Raw genomic sequence first — 21,680 nt, forward strand, 5'->3', positions numbered from 1 at the left:
CAGCAAGGCCATTCCTATCAAGGACTAGCCCAGTGTCTGGCCTGGAGTAAATGCTCCCTCTCAGCTCATCTCCTTCCCTGCCCTCAGGGGGCTGGGCGGGTTCTGTCTTCTTCTTAACTAGGAGGTCCAGGTCATGGTGTTGTGGAGCTGAGTTACAGTACTTGAATTAATATGCAAATCATCTAATTAAATCTTTGTATGACTTGATACCCTGCTAACTGGCTGTGTGTTTCAGGAGAGAGTAAATAGGATTCTAGCTTCTCTGGATTTTGCTCAGAACTTCATCACAAACAATATTTCCTCTGTTATTATTGAGGTGAGTCTTCTTTTTTAAAGTAAGCATGTCCATAAGTGGGCACCTGAATGTTACAGATTAAATATTTATGATGTTTAAGTATGCTGTCATCATTTTAAGGCTTCTACTCATCTTTTGTTTCTTTCCAGGAAACTAAGAAGTATAGGAAAACAATAATAGGATATTTTGAACACTATATGCAGTGGATCGAGTTCTCTGTAAGTAGTTTATCTTTTATGAATATTAAGGGGGGGTCATGTTTTAGGATAGTCATTTTTCTAGGGTAAAATCTGGAAGAAATAAAATTAAATTCCCCGTAATTTGGTAGGAGATAAGTGAAAGGATATTGATGTGCAGGACCAAGACTTCTGGGGCTGCCCACCAGGTCAGAGGACAGCCACCTCCTGGTCCCCTTTGCTCACCTTTGCCATATGCAATTCTTCCATTTGCTTCCCACCCCCTTTTTCAGGTAACAAAGGGGCCAGGTAACAAATTTGAACTAAAACACTACGCTGGGCACAAGAACTTTTTAATTCTCTCAGGAGTCCTGTAGGTTGGGTCTCACTCTTCCAAAACAAATGAGGAAACTGGAAATCAAGGCTCAGAGAGACTAAGGATCTTGCTTTAAAATATGTACAATTGTCCCTCAGTATCCATGGGTGATTTGTTCCAGGGCCCCCTGCAGATACCGAACTCCTTGGGTGCTCAAGTCTCTTATATAAAAGATATAGTTATTTGCACATAACCTATGTACATCTTCCTGTATGCTTTAAATCTCTCTAGATTACTTATAATACCTCATACGATGTACATGCTATGTAAATAATTGGTATACTGTATTGGTTCAGGAATAATGATTTAAAAAGTCTGTACATGTTCAGTAAAGATGCAACTCTCTTTTTTTTCTGAATATGTTTTAATCTATGATTGGTCGAATCCATGGATGCACAATTCAGGGATATGGAGGGCCAACCGTAACTGTATATGCAGAACTCATCCATGCACATCGGCCGTCAGTTCCATGTTTTAGAGCAGCAGTCCCCAGCCTTTTTGGCACCAGGGACTGGTTTAGTGGAAGACAGTTTTATCCACAGACTGGGGGCAGTGGTAGTTTCGGGATGATTCAAGGGCATTACATTTATTGTGCACTTTATTTCTATTATTAATACATTGTAATATATAATGAAATAAGTGCAACTCACCATAATGTGGAATCAGTGGGAGCCCTGAGCTTGTTTTCCTGCAACTAGATGGTCCTATGTGGGAGTGATGGGAGACAATGACAGATCATCAGGCATTAGATTCTCATAAGGAGCACAATCTAGATCCCTCACATGTGCAATTCCACAATAAGGTTCATGCTCCTATGAGAAACTAATGCTGCTGCATTAGAGGCGGAATATAGGTGAAGCTTTGCTTGCTCACCCGCCGCTCACTTCCTGCTGTGGAGCCCGGTTCCTAACAGGCCACGGACTGGTACTACTAGCTGGTATCAGTCTCTGGCCCGGGGGTTGGGGACCCCTGTCTTGGAGGACATGGAGATCCTTTTTGTGACACCAGGTCAAAAGTAAATGGCACGTCTCATTCCTGTGGATTTTTGTGGATGCGGCTCAAAGTTTGCCTGTGTTTCCACCCCCCTAGATCAGTGAGAAAGTGGCATCCTGCAAACCTGTGGCCACCGCTCTAGATACTGCTGTTGATGTCTTTCTGTGTAGCTACATTATCGACCCCCTGGTAAGATTTCATCTTTCAAAAGAAGATGCAATGAATCCATCATCTTTGGTTGTTTTTCTGAATTGTGATATACACTTTAATAATGTTTTCTGCTTGAGGGAATCCAAAACCTAAAATGCAACATTTCCATCAATGTATTAATATGCTAATAGACTAGAAAAGTCAAAATTCTGGGCGGTTATCTTTTTTCCTTACCAGGATTATATTTACCAGTCAGGAAACCTGCAGGGAGAAAACTCCTATTAGTTCAGAATAATCAGAAAGACAGTCACAGGTGTGCAGCTTTCTAATCTTCAAAAGAATACTCAGTACAACTACATATACAACCCCAAAGTTGCACCAAACTTCATTTGTCATTAAAAAGTCTTGGAAATGTGACTATCGGGATGGCAAGTTCCAGTTAATCAGGCTTAATCCTCAGCTCTGTTCCCTCCTCAATAGACGCTGACTCTCTGTGAGTGGATGCTCTCCCTCTGCTGAAAGCACCTCAGTGGCTTCCCGTTGCTATCTAAAGATCAGGATCCTTCATAGGTCATCACACTAGGCTCTGCATGGCTGGGCCTCCCCATTCCAGATCTCACTGTGTGCTCTCTGCCTGCCTGCCTTTCTTTCTGTGCTCCAGACACACTCATCTGCTTTCACTTTGTCAAATACATCTCAGTTTCCCCACCTTAGGGCCCGTGCATATGCCGTTTCTTCTGCCTGGACTGGAGATGGGCACACACCACCCTTCTCTTTCTCTCTCCTCTTCCCCTTTCCACCTACCCACTCCCCACTGTAAGACCTAACTCCTCTAGGTCTGGTAACACAATGGTGGAGAACATGAAGTCTGAATGAAAATTCCACTTCTATATTTTCAGAACTTTGTGACTTTGAAAAATTCCTGAAATTTCCTGAGTTCCTCGCCTACATGGGGCTGTTTTGATGGTTCACTGAGAGGTCACATGTAAAGCCCTTCACGCTGTTGGAACATCAACATTCAGTGAAAATTCACTACTATTGTAGTTCAGTCTTCAGGTCTTAGCTCAAACATGTCTTTTTTCCAGGAAGACTGTTCTGATTCCCCAAACTAGGTTGGGTTGCGTTTTCCTCATTCCTGTAGAACTCTATGCTTTTCCTTTAGAGTTGTTATTGCTGTTCCAATTACATGTTTATATGTTTCTTTGATTAAGACCCGTCCCTCCAGCACACTCTAGACTCTCCACTCCATGAGTCACCAGCGCATTCAAGGCTGTGCCTCTGTTGTCTGGCATAATACTTGGCACAGAGTATCACTGATGCATTGTCAGGTGGCATCAGTTGTTGTCTCTGTCACAGTTCATCCCTATTGCCCTGTCTGTCCATCTCCCTCATTCACTTGTCCATCTGTCTGCTGGAGGGACTTTCACGCCTGAGTGAAAAGGATTCTGCCACCGACCCAACCATGCAGACCCTGAGCCCTGCTTCCTGGATGCTTCCTTCCTCTAGCAACTACTCTTTTTTGTCCTGTGCTTGGTGGCCCTTGCCGTCAGCTTTGGCTGAAGCCTTCATTAGGGGAGTCCAACCTGCTTGATTCTGAATTGACCTCTCTTTATGTCCAGCCTCCACCACCCACCCCATTCAGTCGAACCACGTAGGCACCAGATGCCTCTCCACAGATCCAGGGACAGAGGGGAGGCCTAGAGGCTGCTCAGGAAGATCATAGGCTGAAACTGTATAGCAGAGGGTTTACATCGTAAGGAAGAGCTCTGGGCATCCATTTAGTCAATCAGATAGACTGTGGACTAGCTCACATGTTTATTTTGTATCTCAGTTGTCCTCAAAAGGATTGAGGTAGCTTCCAGAAAAAAGGATAGGGTCGTTATAAAGTTATAAAGCTTCTCAAGACAAGGTTGAAAACAGAAATCTAACAGACCGTAGAGGGAAACAAATTGACTAGAAGTTAAGAGCCAAGAGGTGCCACCTCTGTAATTCTGAACTCAGCCAGCAGCGAAGCAGAAATGCAGGGTCAAGCTGTGAGGGTGAAGCAGGTGTTATTTCCAAGTGGCATTTGGCCTCATGGTGGGCTGGGGAGAGTCGTTCCAGTGTTACTGACAGCATTATCCTAAGGCAGGGATATCGTCAGACTTGAACTTACATAGGAACTTGGCAGGTTGCAGATTTACATAGCAGGCCAAGTGTAGGATGCTGGCCAGAGTGGCATTCAGCCCATGACATCTATGCATGGGTCCTGATTGTTTGTCCATAAGGTTAAATCATTTGGAATATCACCTTGCAGATGTGAGTGGTGTAGACTGTGTCACCACTGAGGACAAATGTCCCCTTGAAGGAAGAACCACTTCCAGACTATTGCTTTGTGGGAACAAGGGTTCAATGTTAGAAGATGGAACTTTAGATTTTTGAAGAAAAGATGTAAATCCAGGTTTACATGTGAAATGTGACCTACAAATGTTGGCAACTATTTAAAAAATTATACTTTAACATTACTCTTTAGACAAAACATGGCCATCTAGCTTCTATGTACCTTCAAGACTGGTTAAATTAAATGTGGAACATTAATTGAGACCCTAGCATGCAGTGAGCATTGTTTCAAACTTCTTGACACAGTAATGTTATGGAATGAAGATGCAGGCATCTCAACTGCTCAGACGCAGACCAAAGCCAGAAGGGTTAATTTGTCATCTTAATAACAAACAACTCACCGGGCGCGGTGGCTTACGCCTGTAATCTTAGCACTTTGGGAGGCCGAGGAGGGCAGATCACGAGGTCAGGAGATCGAGACCATCCTGGCTAACACGGTGAAACCCCATCGCTACTAAAAATACAAAAAATTAGCCAGGCATGGTGGCGGACGCCTGTAGTCCCAGCGGGAGGCTGAGGCAGGAGAATGGCGTGAACCCAGGAGGCAGAGCTTGCAGTGAGCCGAGATCGCGCCACTGCCCTCCAGCCTGGGGGACAGAGTGAGACTCTGGCTCAAAAAAAAAAAAAAAAAAAAAAAAAAAAATACAACTCATAAGAAGGATTGAAACTCAGACCTGCTGGCCATCCATGCTCTGATTACTGGACAGTCGGGCAACAAAGAGAGTCTGTTGGGGGTGGTTAGAAGTTGGGTTGGAGTGGCCTAGATTCGCATCCTGGCTTTGCCACTTGCTGCTACTGCTCCTCCTTTTGTAAAATAAACATAATATTAGGATCTACTTAAGGTTTTTAGAAAGATAAAATGAATCCTAACAACGTGAGTAACATTTCACATAGTGCTTGGTCCACATGACATTCTCAAATTGTTTTAAAGAACAAAATGACAGCTCATTTTTTAAAATTCCAAAAAAAAAAAAAAAAAAAATCCCCTGAGCAACTGTTTTTCCCATTTCCCATCTTCAAACATTCAATTCTCCTGATTTTTTTTTTTTTCCTAGAATTTGTTTTGGTTTGGCATAGGAAAAGCTACTGTATTTTTACTTCCGGCTCTAATTTTTGCGGTAAAACTGGCTAAGTACTATCGTCGAATGGATTCGGAGGACGTGTACGATGAGTAAGTATGTGGCCTTCCACAGACACGGGGGTCATTTCCTGGGTGGTGCTGTCTTCAAAGAGTTGCTAAGGATGAGTTCTGATGAGATTAAACTTGATTTCTTTTTTTTTTTTAGTAGTAGTAGTTGGGTCATTTCTATTCAGGTGAATTTTTTTTTTTCTTGGTACTGATTTTTCTATACTTGTTTTAACAGCTTTTTTCCTCTTGCTTAATCCTCTCAGCTTCCCTAACCAGCCTTTTTATTTCTTGTTTGCAGTTCCTCTCTCTCGGGGACCTGGCATTTCACTTTATGATAACTGTTTTTACACTTTCCATTTTGGCTCTGTAGTCTGCCCCTCATTCTGTGTCTGGTGAATGTGTACGCCTCGTTTTTCACTTCGCCCATCTTTCAGTGTGGGTCTCTCCTGAATTTGCACTGTCAGTATCTGTGTTAGAGTAAATATCTGGGGGATGTAGTTGCTGAGCTTTCATAATAATTAAAAAAAATAATTTTATCTCCCTTTTTTGTATTTTATAGTGTTGAAACTATACCCATGAAAAAGTAAGCCTTTTTTAAAAAAACTATATTCTTAGATGGGATGGGGGAGGTTTATATTATTATGTAATGGACCTTAAACATTAAGTTATTGGCATCTTAAAATTACGTAGAAACAGCAAATCTGTCCAGGCAAAAATAAATTGCAATGCCTCTTCAAAAGAGGGCTGGCGCAGGGAAGGTGCTCAAGAAATACTTCATGAATTAATGAAAGTTTTATATGCTAAGTTTATTAATCTATAAAGTAGTCATTTGGTCTTTGAAATTTAAAAGGAGCAAAATGTAAACTACTCATTTGTCTTGTTTTTAGATTTAACAAATTGTTACATACTTTTCGTGACCATTACATTGTCTTTGTAATCCATGATGTAAATACTTCATCTGAGAGATAACATGGTGTTTTGGTGTATTTATTTTTGTTACAGTATGGAAAATGGTAATAATGGTTATCATAAAGATCATTTATATGGTATTCACAATCCTGTTATGACAAGGTAAAGCAAAGTGTGGAAGTGCATGCCTGTTCTGTGATAAACCGTCTCATCTCCTGTATATCAGCACGGAATTTTCTGCATGCTGTCGATGCCTTCACTTCTCTGTGTGTGATACTTGATCAATGCTAGTCTCCAATTATGCTCTACATAGTGTTCTATGATGCCATGAGTTTAAATGTTCAGTAGATTTCTAAACAACGGAATTATTCAGCAACTAAAATTTGGTGTCATCTTAAAATGCTATGTATGGTTGTAGATCATTACAGATTAAATGCATGCATACCTTGCATTTAGAATTTCTCTGCACCAAATACACTGAGTAGTTACAGTTTTCAAAGCCCCTTCCTTCCTTCCTTCCTTCCTTCCTTCCTTCCTTCCTTCCTTCCTTCCTTCCTTCCTTCCTTCCTTCCTTCCTTCCTTCCATTTTTCCCTTCCTTCCAATAAATTAACTGTAACTAACCAGAAAAAGAACCCCAATTCTTCCTCCAAAATCTTTATGAATTTACGTTCTCTAGAAGTAAGGAGGTTCTCTGGTTCTGGATATGTTATATATCAGGTAACTCTGAGCTTTGCTTGCCAGAGGTCAATCCTCTTCTGAGGCTCTACTAAGAATTCACACCCACACGTCAGCCAGGGACCTATCTGCTCAGAAGAGGTGGAGCCATAGTGTGCAGGGCAGCAGGGCCACAGTGGGCTGTCCTCTTCAGTGGGCGTGGTCCTTCCCATGCCCATGCAGCTGGCCCCCTAGTGCTCCCCCGAGCCCTGCTCCACACAGTGATGTCTCAGATGCAAAAGCGTGAGTCTAACGGTGCATGGGGGGGATCCACCTTAGAAGGCTCACGCTCCACATGGGAGGCGTCCAGTTAAAAGTGCCCACATTCAGGGAAGCCCACAGCTTTGGCTTCACACCAGGTATTTCTATTTAGAGCCTCCCAGGCCAGAAGCTGCTCATCAGTCAGGCACATCCTTATCTTAAGCAATATTACCTAAAAACAGTTGATGCTGCACCTTGGTCAGATTTCAAGGTGAACAGAACCAGAAAGTCATAAAATTTGTCCTTTCAGAAGGATAAGTGGCTTCCTGGACTTAAAACTTGGAACATTGTAAAAAATTCAGAACTTTTCATTATAATTTTCCATTTAGGGGAAGAGAAGTTACCTGAGTGCATTCCAGCTGCTATAACGAAATGCCTTAAACTAGGTAGCTTGTAAACACCAGGGTTTATTTCTCACAGTTCTGGAGGCAGGGAAAACAAGACGAAGGTGCCAGCAGATTCGGTGTCCGGTAAAGGACCACTTTCTCATAGGTGGCGTCGTCTTGCCAAATCCTCACATGGCGGAAAGGGCAGGCTGGCTCCTTGGAGTCTCTTTTCTAAAGGCGTTAATGAGAAACTAATGAGGGCCCTGCCTTCATGACCTAAAGCATCACTGTGATTACGATTTCAATGTATGAATTTTAGGAGTGCACATTCAGCTGAGAGCAGAAATGGTGATAATAACAAAAATAAAGTTCTCGGTCAGGCACGGTGGCTCACGCCTGTAATCCCAGCACATTGGGAGGCCAAGGCGGGTGGATCACGAGGTCAGGAGATCAAGACCATCCTGGCTAACGTGCTGAAACTTTGTCTCCACTAAAAACACAAAAAAGTAGCCAGATGTGGTGGCACACGCCTGTAGTCCCTGCTACTCAGGAGGCTGAGGCAGGAGAATCGCTTGAACCCGGGAGGCAGAGATTGCAGTGAGCCGAGATCGTGCCACTGCATTCCAGCCCGGGTGACAGAGGGAGACTCCGTCTCTAAATAAATACAGTTCTGAAATGGCAAATTGACTTCATCTCATCTCATATTTCCAGTACACAAGGCTTGGTGGCTAGAGTGCTGTATTGTGACAGAGTTGAAGATAGAGTTAAGTATCAATTAGCCAGGTATGCTCTGGGGATAGCAGACAGCACGGCTGCCTGCATAATGTCCTGGCCTTCTTTTTCGTGGTGTACCATGCTTGGAGGGTATCTTACATATATGGACTGAGATTTTCAAGATCAGAGGACAGCTGTTCTCAATTACCTTGGTTGCCCTAACATCGGATCTTCTAGGACTACTCTGAATTTGTAGAATTGCTTCCTGGTGCTTGCCTGTTGGTTGTGAAGGCACTGAAAGTACTCTCTGTTCTAAGAAGAGTCATCCAGGCTGCATGGAAGATGCTAGAGAGAGAGACGCAAGCCTGGGTGGAGGTTGCCACAGGCAGATTTTCTGGAAGCAATGCTGAAATGGAGTTTGGAGTGCAGGATGTTTATGAGGATCCATGGTTGTGAAAGAAAGGGGGAGAAGTTGAGGTTGGCCTGCCAAAGCCTTGGCCCGGCTGGTCAGGAGCTCTGGATCAAGCATGGCCTGTAGGGAGTTGCCCACATTGGGCTCAGCTAAGCCTTTGCAACCCCATCTTCCCCCAGAGCGGTAGGCTCTGACAACTGGAGGTTCTCTGCTGGCCATGCTGCCCCCAGCTGGAGGCAAGTCATTCTTAAAAGGGAATCTAGAAGGCACAACTCCATGGCTCCCTGAGAGGCAGATGCACTGGTAGGCCTGGAAGAATGTGCTGCATCCAAGAAATCCTCCCACAATTGAAAGGGAGGTGTCAGTGTGCAAGCTGGCAAGACAGCCTTTGAGATGCCAGGGTCCTCTCCGCACACCAGTACTGCCACAGACCTTTGTCACTAAGGCATGATCATCACAGCCAACCAGACTCTGGCTAATTCCCAGCTTCAGATCTGAGTGCTGGAAATAGGCAGGCGTCAGCTGTCTTCTGTCTTACGCCACCACGTGAGCCCTTTCCTACAAAGGAGGGTAGATTTCCAGTTCTAGCATCAATAAGAGAATAACCGAGCACCTATTTAGTGCCACAGATGTCCTGTGTATAGCGTCAAAGACTTAATTGTCTAGGCTCAAGAAGCTTGTTGTGGCTCTCCTTATTTACTAGTTTTTACCCACATTGCTGGAACAGCATAAGATTTGCTAACTCTTGGATTTAACTTGCTGCACAAGAAAAAAGACATGATAATGATGGAAAATAGGAAAATGTTAGAAAACAGCCCTAGTCGGTGTTGAGAAATGCCACTCTTCTCACTTGCTAATGAACATTTCATCTTGGGCTGTTAGCATTGACATTCAAACTAGATTAAATGCCTTCGTTCTGTTAAATACATAAATGAAGCTTTAGGATGATTCTGTGGTCATTCTTACTACAACAGACATTGGAAGGACTTGTCCTTGTGAAGGGCCTAGCACTTCACACATCTGTGAAGCCTGGGACTAGGGATATACTAATGTTGGGTGACCTTCCTTAACGGTCCACAGTATATTTGAATTTTTTTCTACTTTCTATGTTCTGTGTTCTACAGTAGAGCTCTAAGGGCAGGTTGAAGTGTTTTGTTTCAATAAGAGAAAAATCCCAAAGACTGACACCGTATGTGAGTTTCGCTGAAGCACCTTTCATGGTAACAATTAAATTGAGACTTGTTTTCCTTCCTGCACACCCACCTCCAGTGGGAGCCCTGGCAAGTCTCCTGGATGTTCAGCCCATCCACAGGCAGTCAGTGAAGAATCATAGTTTTGATTTGGTTTATTTGCAGAAGGTTAGGAAATGACAGCCCAGAAGCTCTAGGGACATTGGGACACCTTTCTTTTCCACCCAGACCCTCCTAGAGGTCCCAGGGGTCTGAGTTGGAGTGGATCCTTGCTCTGCCTCCATGTGTCATTATGGAAGTGCTATTTAATGTCCTTGAGCCTCAGTTTTCTCACTTGTAAAAGGGGGGAATAATAAAAGCTTTGAGGCTGGGTGTGGTGGCTCACGGCTGTAATCCCAGCATTTTGGGAAGCCAAGGCCGGCAAATCACAAGGTCAGGAGTTCAAGACCATGCTGGCCAACGTGGTGAAACCCCGTCTCTACTAAAAATACAAAAAAAATAGCCAGGCGTAGTGGCAGGCACCTGTAATCCCAGCTACTCGGGAGGCTGAGGCAAGAGAATCACTTGAACCCGGGAGGGAGAGGTTTCAGTGAGCTGAGATCGCACCACTGCACTCCATCCCGGGCGACAGAGTGAGACTCTGTCTCAATAAATAAATAAATAAAAATAAGAGGCTTGTTTGCATAGGGTTGTGAGGGTTCAGTGAGGTAACCAGGCAAAATATTCACCCTTTGACCACTGTGAGCCCTTATTTAAGGGTTTGCGGTTCACTATAAAAACCATAATCTTTTCTTATTACCCTGGCATTTCCGATGGAGGGAACCCAAAGGTGATTCAGAAGATAACTAAGTGTGGCTCTAATCTGTTAGCTGAGCCAGCTCCACTTAGCCTCCATCGATGACACCAACTGGGCTATGTATATTAGCAGACACCTCGTGATACCGTCGTACAAATGAACCCGAATTGATGCCTCCTTCACATGGCTTGAGACTGTGATTTTCCCCCAGTGTTTATCGCCAACAGTTTTCAGGTGTTGGCTGCATTTCAGGACAAAGCTAGGTTTAAGAGGCAAATGATCAGTGTACAGAGAAGGTGCTTGGCTATTTTAGAAAAGCCTTCTGGCTGGGTGCGGTGGCTCACGCTTTTAATCCCAGCACTTTGGGAGGCTGAGGAGGGAGGATCACTTGAGCCCAGGAGTTCAAAACCAGCCTGGGCAACATAGCAACACCCTGTCTCTATAAATGAAAAAAAAAAAAATTCATTTTAACGTAAGAATGAAAGAAAAGCCTTCTGCAAACCAGGACGTTAGTACTTACCAAGTGTGGAGCAGTTTGATAACTAATATTGCTTCATGGAGTGTTTCCCAGGAGAATTCTCTTAAGTAAGAACCATAAAGTGGGGTGCTTCTGAGTGGCAAACTCAGTTTCATGCACTAGTTTTTTTTTGTTCCCCTTTTCTTTTATCTTTGTTATTTCTTAAACACTCACACACATGTATACACACACATACTGTAATTAGTCCCTTATACATACAGTCTGTGGTTATTTGCTTTTGATTGAAGGAAAAGTTAATAGACTTTCATATAAACCTACGTGAGCCTGGATTTTCTTTCCAACGATGCTTCTGTCTGCCACACAAAGTCTCCAGAGCAAGTGGAGGCATTTTCATTTCAGGAAATAATGATTTCCAAATCTTCTTCCTGGCCTTTTGTGGATCACTAGAGGTCACTCAGATTGTGATCTTTCTCCTGCTAGGGAGTTCTTTAGAGAGAGAGAGAGATTGAAAAAAGAAAGAGAGAGAGAGTGTGTGTGTATGTGTGTGTGTGTATGTGTGTGTGTGTAAACTTATTCTGTCTAGCTCTGACTTCAGAGATCAAGAGAGAAAGTTGCTCCACGTGAGGCCACAAAGGCTTGAGAACAACCGAACACCAGTGTTGGTCCGGTAGCCCCAGGAACGGGGCAGGATGGCCACCCTGCCTCATCCTGCACAGTCCTCACATTGGCCTTTTATGGCTATCATCACCTCCCTGTTATCTGTCTTTTGCAGATAGACTCAGGGACATGTAGGCCATGCCCAGGTCTCCACAGCTAGCCAGGGCCAAGCTAAGATTTGAGCTATTTCTCCTATTCTCCCAAAGGCAGGTGGGCAAAGAAAAATTCCCAAAACAGGTGGAAAGACCACAGAATAATTTGATTATTTTTCCCAGTCTTCACTCTGAAGACTACCAAATTGGCAGAAAGAGGAACAAATAAGAGGCAAATGTTGCTAGAAACTCTAGTTTATCTGAAAAGGAGAGAAATCTGATTTTAATATGAAATTACCCTTTTTAATGTTAGCAAACAATGTTGAGAAAAAAATACCATGGGGGCCCAACAAAATATGTCTGTGAACCACCTTCTTGCTAGTTCTGCTGCAGATGGTGTTCATTGTGAGTGCTGTTGTAGATTCTTTGTTGTTGTTGTTGTTGTTTGAGACACAGTTTCACTCTGTCACACAGGCTGGAATGCAGTGGTGTGATCTCGGCTCACTGCAACTTCCGCCTCCTGGGTTCAAGCGATTCTTGTGCTTCAACCTCCTGAGTAGCTGGGATTACAGGCTCACACTACCACGCTCAGCTAATTTTTCTGTTGTTAGTAGAGATGGAGGTTCGCTCTGTTGGCCAGGCTGGTCTTGAACTCCTGACCTCAAGTGATCTACCCCAAAGTGCTAGATTACAGGCATGAGCCACCACGCTTGGCCAGATTCTTAGATAGAAGTAGGAGGGGTTCGCATGGCTGCACCTCTGCAGCCTGGAGGAGGAAGCAGGTGGATCCCAGGGAATGCTACATGAACAGCAGCTGACCCTCACCTGGGTAGGTTCTGGCTGCATAGGTCTTGGGTGCTTGGAACCCCTTCCCTTGTGTGATGTTTTAGGTTCTTCAGGGACCAGGACCTTCCTTTTTCTGTGAAGGAGATAGTGCATCAGTGACAAACAGATTCCACCTCCTGGGCCAACTTCTCTCTGTTGATCAGGTTGCCCAGAGCCCTGTGTTGATTGAAATCTGGAGGTTTAATCCAGACTGACTCAAAAGTGCTGTCATCAGTGTGTGATGTCCACTCTGGGGACAGGAGAGTCTCAGATGTCATGCACTGGCCTTCTTTATTTTATTACTTTTTTGTGTTGGGCACCCAGGAAGTTATCATTCAGAGCCCAAATCCTAATGGCCTGAAGAAAAGTATCTCCAGTTATGGTCTCATCTAAGGCCCTTTGTTTCTCTTACATCAGGATCTTCCAGGATTAGTTTTAGTTACTTGCTATAGTTTCATTGTCCCCTCCAAAACTCATGTTGAGATTTAATTGCCGTTGTCACTATATTAATAGGCGAGACCTTGGACAGGTGGATAGGTCATGAGAGCTCTGCCTTCATAAATGGATTAATACCATTATCATGGGAGTGGGCTCCTGATAAAAGGAGGAAGCTCGACCCCATTCCCTGTCTGTCTCTTGCACTCATTTGCCCTTCCACCATGGGATGATGCAGCATGAAAGCCCTCACCAGATGCCAGCACCAAGCTCTTGGACTTCGTGGCCTTCAGAACTATAAAAAACATTATTTTTTTTTCTTTGTAAGTTACCCAGTCTCTGATATTCTGTTATAGCAGCAGAAAACAGACTAAGACACTGCCTAAATTGGTTTGTTTCACTCATTTCCTGCTTCTGAGGTCTCCAGAGTTCCATCTCTTCCAGGATAGGATGGATATACTGTCTGGAGGAGAGGCACTGCTAGGCAAGAGGAGAAGAACCAGTGATCCTGTTAGTGTGTGCAGTATCCCTCTGCTCCGTAAGGCAAATGTAGATATTCTTTAGAAATGATCGCCAGAGCCTACAGTCCTTCATAATGTTCAGCTCCAGGTCCTGGTGAGGTGGACAGTAACAAGAGATTGAACCAGCCCCTGCTTGCACCCTTTTCCAGGGGCCCTTTGAGCCCTTTCAATAAAGAGTTTGTTTCTTTACCGAAAGCATAAAGAGTAGTGCAGGAAGAGGCACACAGAACCAAGCATGTGCACTTTCTCAAGTGAAACACTTTAGAAGGAATGTCTTGCCTGGCAGGTGCCCTGATGTCCTCTGTGCACATCCTCCCCCAACCTCATGTGTCTGATGCAGCACTGGAGTGAGGCAAGGTGGACCCTGCAGGTTCAGGGGGGTTGTGATCCACCCAAAGTCACAGTTGGGGAGGGTGGTGCCCGAGTTGAAACTGTAGACCTTCCAGATGGAGTTCACTAGTCTCCCCCTGGCGTATACCTTTTGATTGTCAAGGCCATTATCCCGGAGTCACTTTAGAGGACACTAGGGCTACTGTTGATGGTTCACCCAGAGAGCCACTTAGAGGCCATATGCACTGCCTGATCTTACACCCAGGAATTTGTAGTTGTAATAAGGTCCCTGCGGAACTTCCATTTGCTTCTGTCTTCTCTCCTAGAAGCAGACTTTAGAAAGACTCCTGTGGTAGACTGGTGTGTACTGCGGTGTTGCTGCTGGTCTAATGTCTTCAACATGTATTGTTAGTGACTCTTAACACTTTTAACCTTAGATTGTGAATATTCATTTATATGATATTCACATATCATTTATATGATAAACTGTCATAGTCTGTTTATCCTCTTTATCTTCTAGTCTCTTTTTAAAAGCGATACAAACAGAAGCTAGAGTAACAAATGTTTTGTCGGACACATTCTTCTTGATAAACTTTATGAGGTGTGGTTTATATTCGTCTGTACCTTTAGTAACAGGTCTGCTTCTTAGCACAGAGGTGATGAAACCACCCACAGCTTTCCTGGGGTTATTATATTTCTTTATTTTTTTGTTTTTTAGCCCATCACATTGATAGCTGATGTTGAAATTGCTTGAGGTAAGTTTGATGCTTTCGTTGAAGAGAATCTATAGGACTATAGTTTTTAGTTTTTAGAACATCAAAACATAGCTATTCCTAATACATTAAGTGGGAAATCTAGGTCAGTATATTACACATGATGATTTTATATATCCAGTCCACTCTCTGTACCTGCAGGTTCCACATCCACGGATTCAAGCTGTGGATTAAAAATACTGTAAAAAAAGTTTTTTAAATAACAGTACAAAAATAAAAATAATAAAAACAATACAGTATAACAACTACTTACATAACACTTACATTGTATTAGGTATTATGAGTAATCTAGAGATGATACACAGTATGTTTAGGTATTATGAGTAATCTAGAGATGATACACAGTATGTTGGAGGATGTGTGTAGGGGTCCTGGAACAAATCCCACATGGATCCTGAGGGATGACTGGATATATAGATACGATACAATGACCTTCTCTGTATATACATACATTGCTATATAAATGTGTGTGTATTTATATATGTATATACACACACACACACAGTAAGTATGTGTGTATATTTTAAAAAATAAGTTTTTTTTTTTTAAGTAAAAAAATAAGGTCTGGCGCGGTGGCTCACACCTGTAATCCCAGCACTATGGGAGGCCGAGGCGGGTAGATCGCTTGAGGTCAGGAGTTGGAAACCAGCCTGGCCAACATGGTGAAACCCTGTTTCTACTTTAAAAAGTTAGCCGGGTATGGTGGCAGGCCCCTGTAATCCCGCCTGTAATCTCAGCTACTCAGAAGGCTGAGGCAGGAGAATCGCTTGAACCTGGGAGGCAGAGGTTGCAGTGAGCCGAGATCGCACCACTGCACTCCAGCCTGGGCAACAGAGTGAGACTCCATCTCAGAAAAAAAAAAAAAGTTTTTTTAGAGTAAAAAATAAGCCAGGCATGGTGGTGCCTGACTGTAGTCCCAGCTACTGGGGTGGGAGGTGGTGGTAGAAGGATTGCTTGAGCCCAGGAGTTCAAAGATGCAGTGAACCATGATTATACCTGTGAAGAGCCAACACACTTATGCACTCCAACTTGGAAAATGTAGTGAGGCCCTATCTCTAAAGAAACAAAAGAACAAACAAAAATCTAGAAATCTGTGTACCAACCACATACCTTGAGTATTATAGACTTAAAATTTTTTTCTGGCTGGGTGTGGTGGCTCATGCCTGTAATCCCAGCACTTTGAGAAGCTGAGGTGGGCAGATCACTTGGGATTAGGAGTTCGAGACCAGCCTGGCCAACATGACGAAACCCTATCTCTACTAAAAAATATAAAAATTAGCCTGGCATGGTGGCAGGTGCCTGTAGTCCCAGCTACTTGGGAGGCTGAGGCAGGAGAATCACTTGAACCTGGGAGGCGGAGGTTGCAGTGAGCCAAGATTGCACCATTGCACTCCAGCCTAGGTGACAGAGTAAGACTCCCTCTCAAATAATAATAATAATAATAAAATAAATAAATAAACAAAAACCACAAAGTTTTTTTCTATATTGCTATATTTTAACAAATTGTTTTGCAACAAATATATTGTTGTGCCTCTTGAACGAGTTTATATTTTCCTTAGTTCTTAGGCTCCTGGTGGGGACCATTTTAGGATTATGCATTCTTGGTTTTCTCTTTATTAATTCAAAAGCAATTTCTAAAATTGTGTTTAACTTTCATTTCAGCATCAGGATACTCAAAGTGGAAAGGATCACAGATTTTTGGTAGTTTCTGGGTCTACAAGGACTTTCCAAATCCAGGAGGAACGCCAGTGGCAACGTAGTGACTCAGGCGGGCACCAAGGAAACGGCGCCATTAGTCTCTGGGTAGTGCTTTAAGAATGAACACAATCATGTTTATAGTCCATGGTCCATCACTATTCAAGGATGACTCCCTCCCTGTCTATTTTTGTTTTTTACTTTTTTACACTGAGTTTCTATTTAGACACTACAACATATGGGGTGTTTGTTCCCATTGGATGCATTTCTGTCAAAACTCTTATCAAATGTGATGGCTAGGTTCTAACATATTGCCATGTGTGGAGTGTGCTAAACACACACCAGTTTACGGGAAAGATGCATTTTGTGTACAGTAAATGGTGTATATACCTTTTGTTACCACAGAGTTTTTTAAACAAATGAGTATTATAGGACTTTCTTCTAAGTGAATAAGTCACCATTGACTTCTTGGTGCTGTTGAAAATAATCCATTTTCACTAAAAGTGTGTGAAACCTACAGCATATCCTTTGCACAAAGATTTTTATCTATTATACTTTATCAAAGATTGGTCATGTTCCATTTGGAAATGGCATGCAAAAGCAATCCTAGAGAAACCTGCGTAACTCCATCTGCAAATTCAAAAGAGAGAGAGAGATCTTGAGAGAAAGAAGTGCTGTTCGTTCAAAAGTGGAGTTGTTTTAACAGATGCCAATTACAGTGTACAGTTTAACAGAGTTTTCTGTTGCATTAGAATAAACATGAATTGGAGTGCAGCTAACATGAATATCATCAGACTAGTATCAAGGGTTCTAAAATGAAATATGAGAAGATCCTGTCACAATTCTTAGATTTGGTGTCCAGCATGGATGAAACCTTTGAGTTTGGTCCCTAAATTTACATGAAAGCACAAGGTAAATATCCATTTGCTTTAGGATTTTCATGTTGGATCTGTCATTATCAAAAGTGATGAGCAATGAAAAACTGGTCGGACAAAATTTAACATTGACGTAATGAAATTCCAGATGTAGGCTTTCCCCCAGGTCTTTTCATGTGCAGATTGCAGTTCTGATTCGTTTCAATAAAAAGGAACTTGGAAAACATGGTCTGTATGTTGCTTGCTTGAGTAGATCCAGCGACTCACAAGTTAGATGATGAAATTTGGGCATATATTATTTGTGAATTTATTCCATTACTTATTATTAAAGGCCCATTATACAGAAGTAATTCAAGGTCAAGGTAAAGGTCAATGTGGGCTTTTTTTTTTTTTTTAGATCTTCTTCAGGTCTAAAGTCATCATTTCCTAGGGAACTGTCCAGGTCACAATACACACAATTGGATACCAACTATAGGCAAACTCTGCTTTGCCTGATGTACTCCTAAACATACAAGTAAAAATGAATGTCTTTAAAACAACACACAAGAGGCTTGCAATTTAAACAAGACTATGTAGTGTATAATTCTTCAGAGGAAATTACCTCCTAACTTCCCATTTTTTGAAAACCTGATTTTTCTATCGCCCATTTAAATAGTTCAAGTTATTCAAGCCAACTTAATACTCGTAGTGTCACTCTTGCAACTTTTATTTATTTATTTTTCAGTATCTCAAATCACCAAACACAGTGGAAGGATATGGTCCTAAAGTTCTTATCTTTGCTAAAAAAAAATCAGCCTGGCCGGGCACAGTGGCTCACGCCTGTAATCCCAACACTTTGGGAGGCTGAGGACAGTGGATCATGAGGTCAGGAGATCGGGACCATCCTGGCCAACATGGTGAAACCCCATCTCTACTAAAAATACAAAAATTAGCTGGCAGTGGTGGCACATGCCTGTAGTCCCAGCTACTTGGGAGGCTGAGGCAGGAGAATCGCTTGAACCTGGAAGGCGGAAGTTGCAGTGGGCTGAGATCGTGCCACTGCACTCCAGCCTGCTGAGAAAACGAGACTGTTTCAAAAAAGAAAAAAAAAATCAACCTTTCCTCAACCCAACTGCACACTCAGCCTGGTAGTACAACATGTTTTCTTTTTTTCCCTCTCTTCGGAAATAATTTCCTTGAAAGAATTATCTACACATCTCTATGTCCACTTTCTCATTTCCACTGGTTCTTCAGCTCCTGGGACCTGGCTTCTGTCCCCACCACTCCTGAAGGGCTCCTGTCAGGGTCTCCGAGGACTTGACTTTTGTGAACACATCCCCTTTACAAAGATCTCCCTTCAGGCTCCCAAAGGAGCCCTCTCCAGTGTCTTCTTGGGGCATGGCTGTCTATTCCTCAGTCTCCTTCCAACACTCATCTCTCCAGTTCTTAAATTTAGGTGGCATTCACGGGTTCTCTCCTGGTCCACCCCTCACTCTCTCCTTGAGTGATTTCATTCACTCATCACTTCACCTGCTCCCTTTGGTTCTCTCATCACATAGAGCTCTGGCCACCCCTGTGTTCATGACATGTCTCCACCCAGATGCACCTTAAACTAGAGGTTGGCAACCTTTCTCTATAAAGGGTCAGGCAGTGAATATATTTCACTTTCTGGGTCATGTGGCCTGTGTTTCCTCAACTGTGTTGTAGCTCAAAAGTAGCCACAGGCAATACGTAAGTGAATGGATATTGCTGTGTTCTCCAGAAATTACAAAAGCAGGCCACATGGGCCACAGTTTATAGCACCTGCCTTAAACCGCTGTCCTGACCTGCACATCCGCACAGGTTCTCCCCGCCATGTTCCCTTTCTTGAATTTCTCCACCTTCACCCTCTCACTGGAGCCGGAGGAATCTCTTAAGTCTGCTTTCCCTCTCCCTTCCATCCACCCTTGGTCACCAAGCCTTCCTCTCCATCCCCACTGATGATCCTGTTACAGTTTTCATAATGTCTCTTGACTAACGAGGCCTTCCCCTCTTTCTTTTAGGCTTCCAGCCCCCTGAGTTTTGGCTAAACATATGGCTACCTTGTGGGGACTATATTTCCCAGCCTTCCTTGCAGCTAGATGTGGCTGAGTGACTAGGCTTAGGCCAGGAGTAAGTGAAGTGTCTACTAAGACAAAACTGCAGATCCTGGACTTGTTCCACTGGAGTGGCAGCAATCAAACAAACCTTGGAATCCATGTGTTAAATTTGAAGAACTGCCAGGCATGAATCTGGAAGACTGGTTCATAACAGAGAAGGTCTTTTTGTTACAGCAACTCAACCCATACACAGCCAGTTTGCCCACTTCCCTCCCTGTGCACAGCCTCCCTGTCCACAGCCTCCCTGTCCACCAATCCTTTCTCAACACAGCAGTCTCTTACAGCACAAATCTGATCATGACACTCCATGCTTAAAAGATGAACAAGCAAATAACGAGAGAAATTGAGCTGGGCATGGTGGCTCATGCCTGTAATCCCAACACTTTGGGAGGCCAAGATGGGTGGATCATCTGCGGTCAGGAGTTCAAGACCAGCCTGACCAATATGGTGAAACCTTGTCTCTACTAAAAATATAAAAATTAGCCGAGTGTGGTGGCATGTGCCTATAGTCCCAGCTACTCAGGAGGGTGAGACAGGAGAATTGCTTGAACCTGGGAGGCGGAGGTTGCAGTGAGCTGAGATCGCACCATTGCACTCCAACCTGGGTGACAGAGCAAAACTCCATCTCAAAAAAAAAAAAAAAAGAGAGAAATCACTGCCTTCAAGAGTATTAAAGCAGGATGAAGTGATAGAGGAACAGAAGAGCTCATTTACATTGTATAGCGAGGGAAGGCCTCTGTGAAGGTGGCAGGGAGAAGTTAGGCATGCAATGTTCGGGAAAAGATATTCAGGCAGTGAGCACGACTAGTGCAAAGGTCTTGAGGCTTGGTTTGTCCCAAAAGCAGAAGGAGGAAGAGCGTGATTAGAGCTCTTATGATAAGTTCCCATTGAAGGGTAAACTCAGCCTCACTAGGGCATTGAAAAGGGCTGGCCATAACCTCAGGGCGGCTGGATGGGTCTAGCAAGCTGTTGCCTGCAACACTGTGGTGGGTGGGAGAAAGGAGGTTGGAGCTGAACACCTGCCTTCCTCTGGCCACGACATGGAGCCTGGCTTGGAGTGCTGTTTACTCCAGGGGCTCCTGAATCGGAAGCACACGAAGGGCAAGGCTCTGTCTCAGAACTGGCCCTGTGGATTGGTACAGGGGCTGTGGACCCCACCCTGAGTCACCTCTCCAGCCTGATTCTCACCACTGCCTCCTTGCCCTTCACATTTCAGCAGTCCATAAACCTGCACTCCAGGAGCACTCCTTTACAGGAAGCATTGCCCTGCCTTAAGAACCTGCCCTTGGCCAGGCACAGTGGCTCGTACCTCTAATCTCAGTACTTAGGGAGGCTGAAGTGGGCCAATCACTTGAAGTCAGGAGTTCGAGACCAGCCTTGCCAACATGGTAAAACCTCATCTCTACTAAAAACACAAAAATTAGCCTGGCATGGTGGTGGGCGCCTGTAATCCCAACTACTCAGGTGGCTGAGGCAGGAGAATTGCTTGAACCTGGGAGGTGGAGGTTGAAGTGAGCCAAGATTGCACTACTGCACTCCAGCCTGGGTGACAAAGTAAGACTGTCTCAAAAAAAAAAAAAAAGAACCTACCTTTAGCTGGTTGTGGTGGTTCACATCTCTAATTCCAGTGACTCCAGAGGACAAAGAAACAGAAGGATTGCTTGAGGCTAGGAGTTGGAGATCGGCCTGGACAACAGAGTAAGACCCCATCCCTAAAAATTAAAAATTAAAAATTTAGCTGGGTGTGGCAGCCCAAGCCTGTAGTCCCAGTTACTTGGGAGGCTGAGGCAGGAGGAGTGATTGAGCCCAGGAGTTGGAGGCTACAATGAGCCAGTCAGCTATGATCACACCACTGCAATCCGGTCTAGGTGACAGAATGAGGCTCCGTCTCTTAAAAAAAAAAACAACTGCCCTTTACCCTTTCTCAACCTGGCAAGTTGACTGACTTGTCTTGAAGGTTTGGCACCACTTGGAAGCTTCCTCTGCTCCCCACCTGGGGTGACGCCCTCTTCTGGCAGGCTCTCACAGCTACATACACAGTGGCTGCCAAAGCTCAGTCGA

General features: G+C 43.8%; 1 protein-coding gene across 16 annotated transcripts in view; it reads left to right on the forward strand.

Annotated features, from left to right (window-relative positions):
• Window positions 1-17,728, forward strand: part of LOC105487901 (prominin 1) — a 155,304-nt gene extending 137,576 nt beyond the window's left edge. For 9 of the 16 annotated variants that reach the window (XM_011751549.3, XM_011751547.2, XM_071093833.1 and 6 more), the window contains 8 exons: window positions 236-316; window positions 445-513; window positions 1,937-2,029; window positions 5,425-5,540; window positions 6,058-6,081; window positions 6,501-6,569; window positions 14,878-14,914; window positions 16,595-17,728. In XM_011751549.3, the coding sequence (XP_011749851.2) occupies window positions 236-316; window positions 445-513; window positions 1,937-2,029; window positions 5,425-5,540; window positions 6,058-6,081; window positions 6,501-6,569; window positions 14,878-14,890 (465 nt within the window). In that variant the 3' untranslated portion in view covers window positions 14,891-14,914; window positions 16,595-17,728. Of the gene's footprint in view, window positions 1-235; window positions 317-444; window positions 514-1,936; window positions 2,030-5,424; window positions 5,541-5,796; window positions 6,038-6,057; window positions 6,082-6,500; window positions 6,570-14,877; window positions 14,915-16,594 lie in introns of those variants that run through there. The other 7 variants (XM_011751557.3, XM_024794761.2, XM_071093834.1 and 4 more) reach the window with 3 other exon arrangements.
• The last annotated feature ends 3,952 nt before the right edge of the window (window positions 17,729-21,680 follow it).

This window comes from Macaca nemestrina, chromosome 3 (assembly GCF_043159975.1).
Source record: "Macaca nemestrina isolate mMacNem1 chromosome 3, mMacNem.hap1, whole genome shotgun sequence".
NCBI classification, from domain to species: Eukaryota; Metazoa; Chordata; class Mammalia; order Primates; family Cercopithecidae; genus Macaca; species Macaca nemestrina.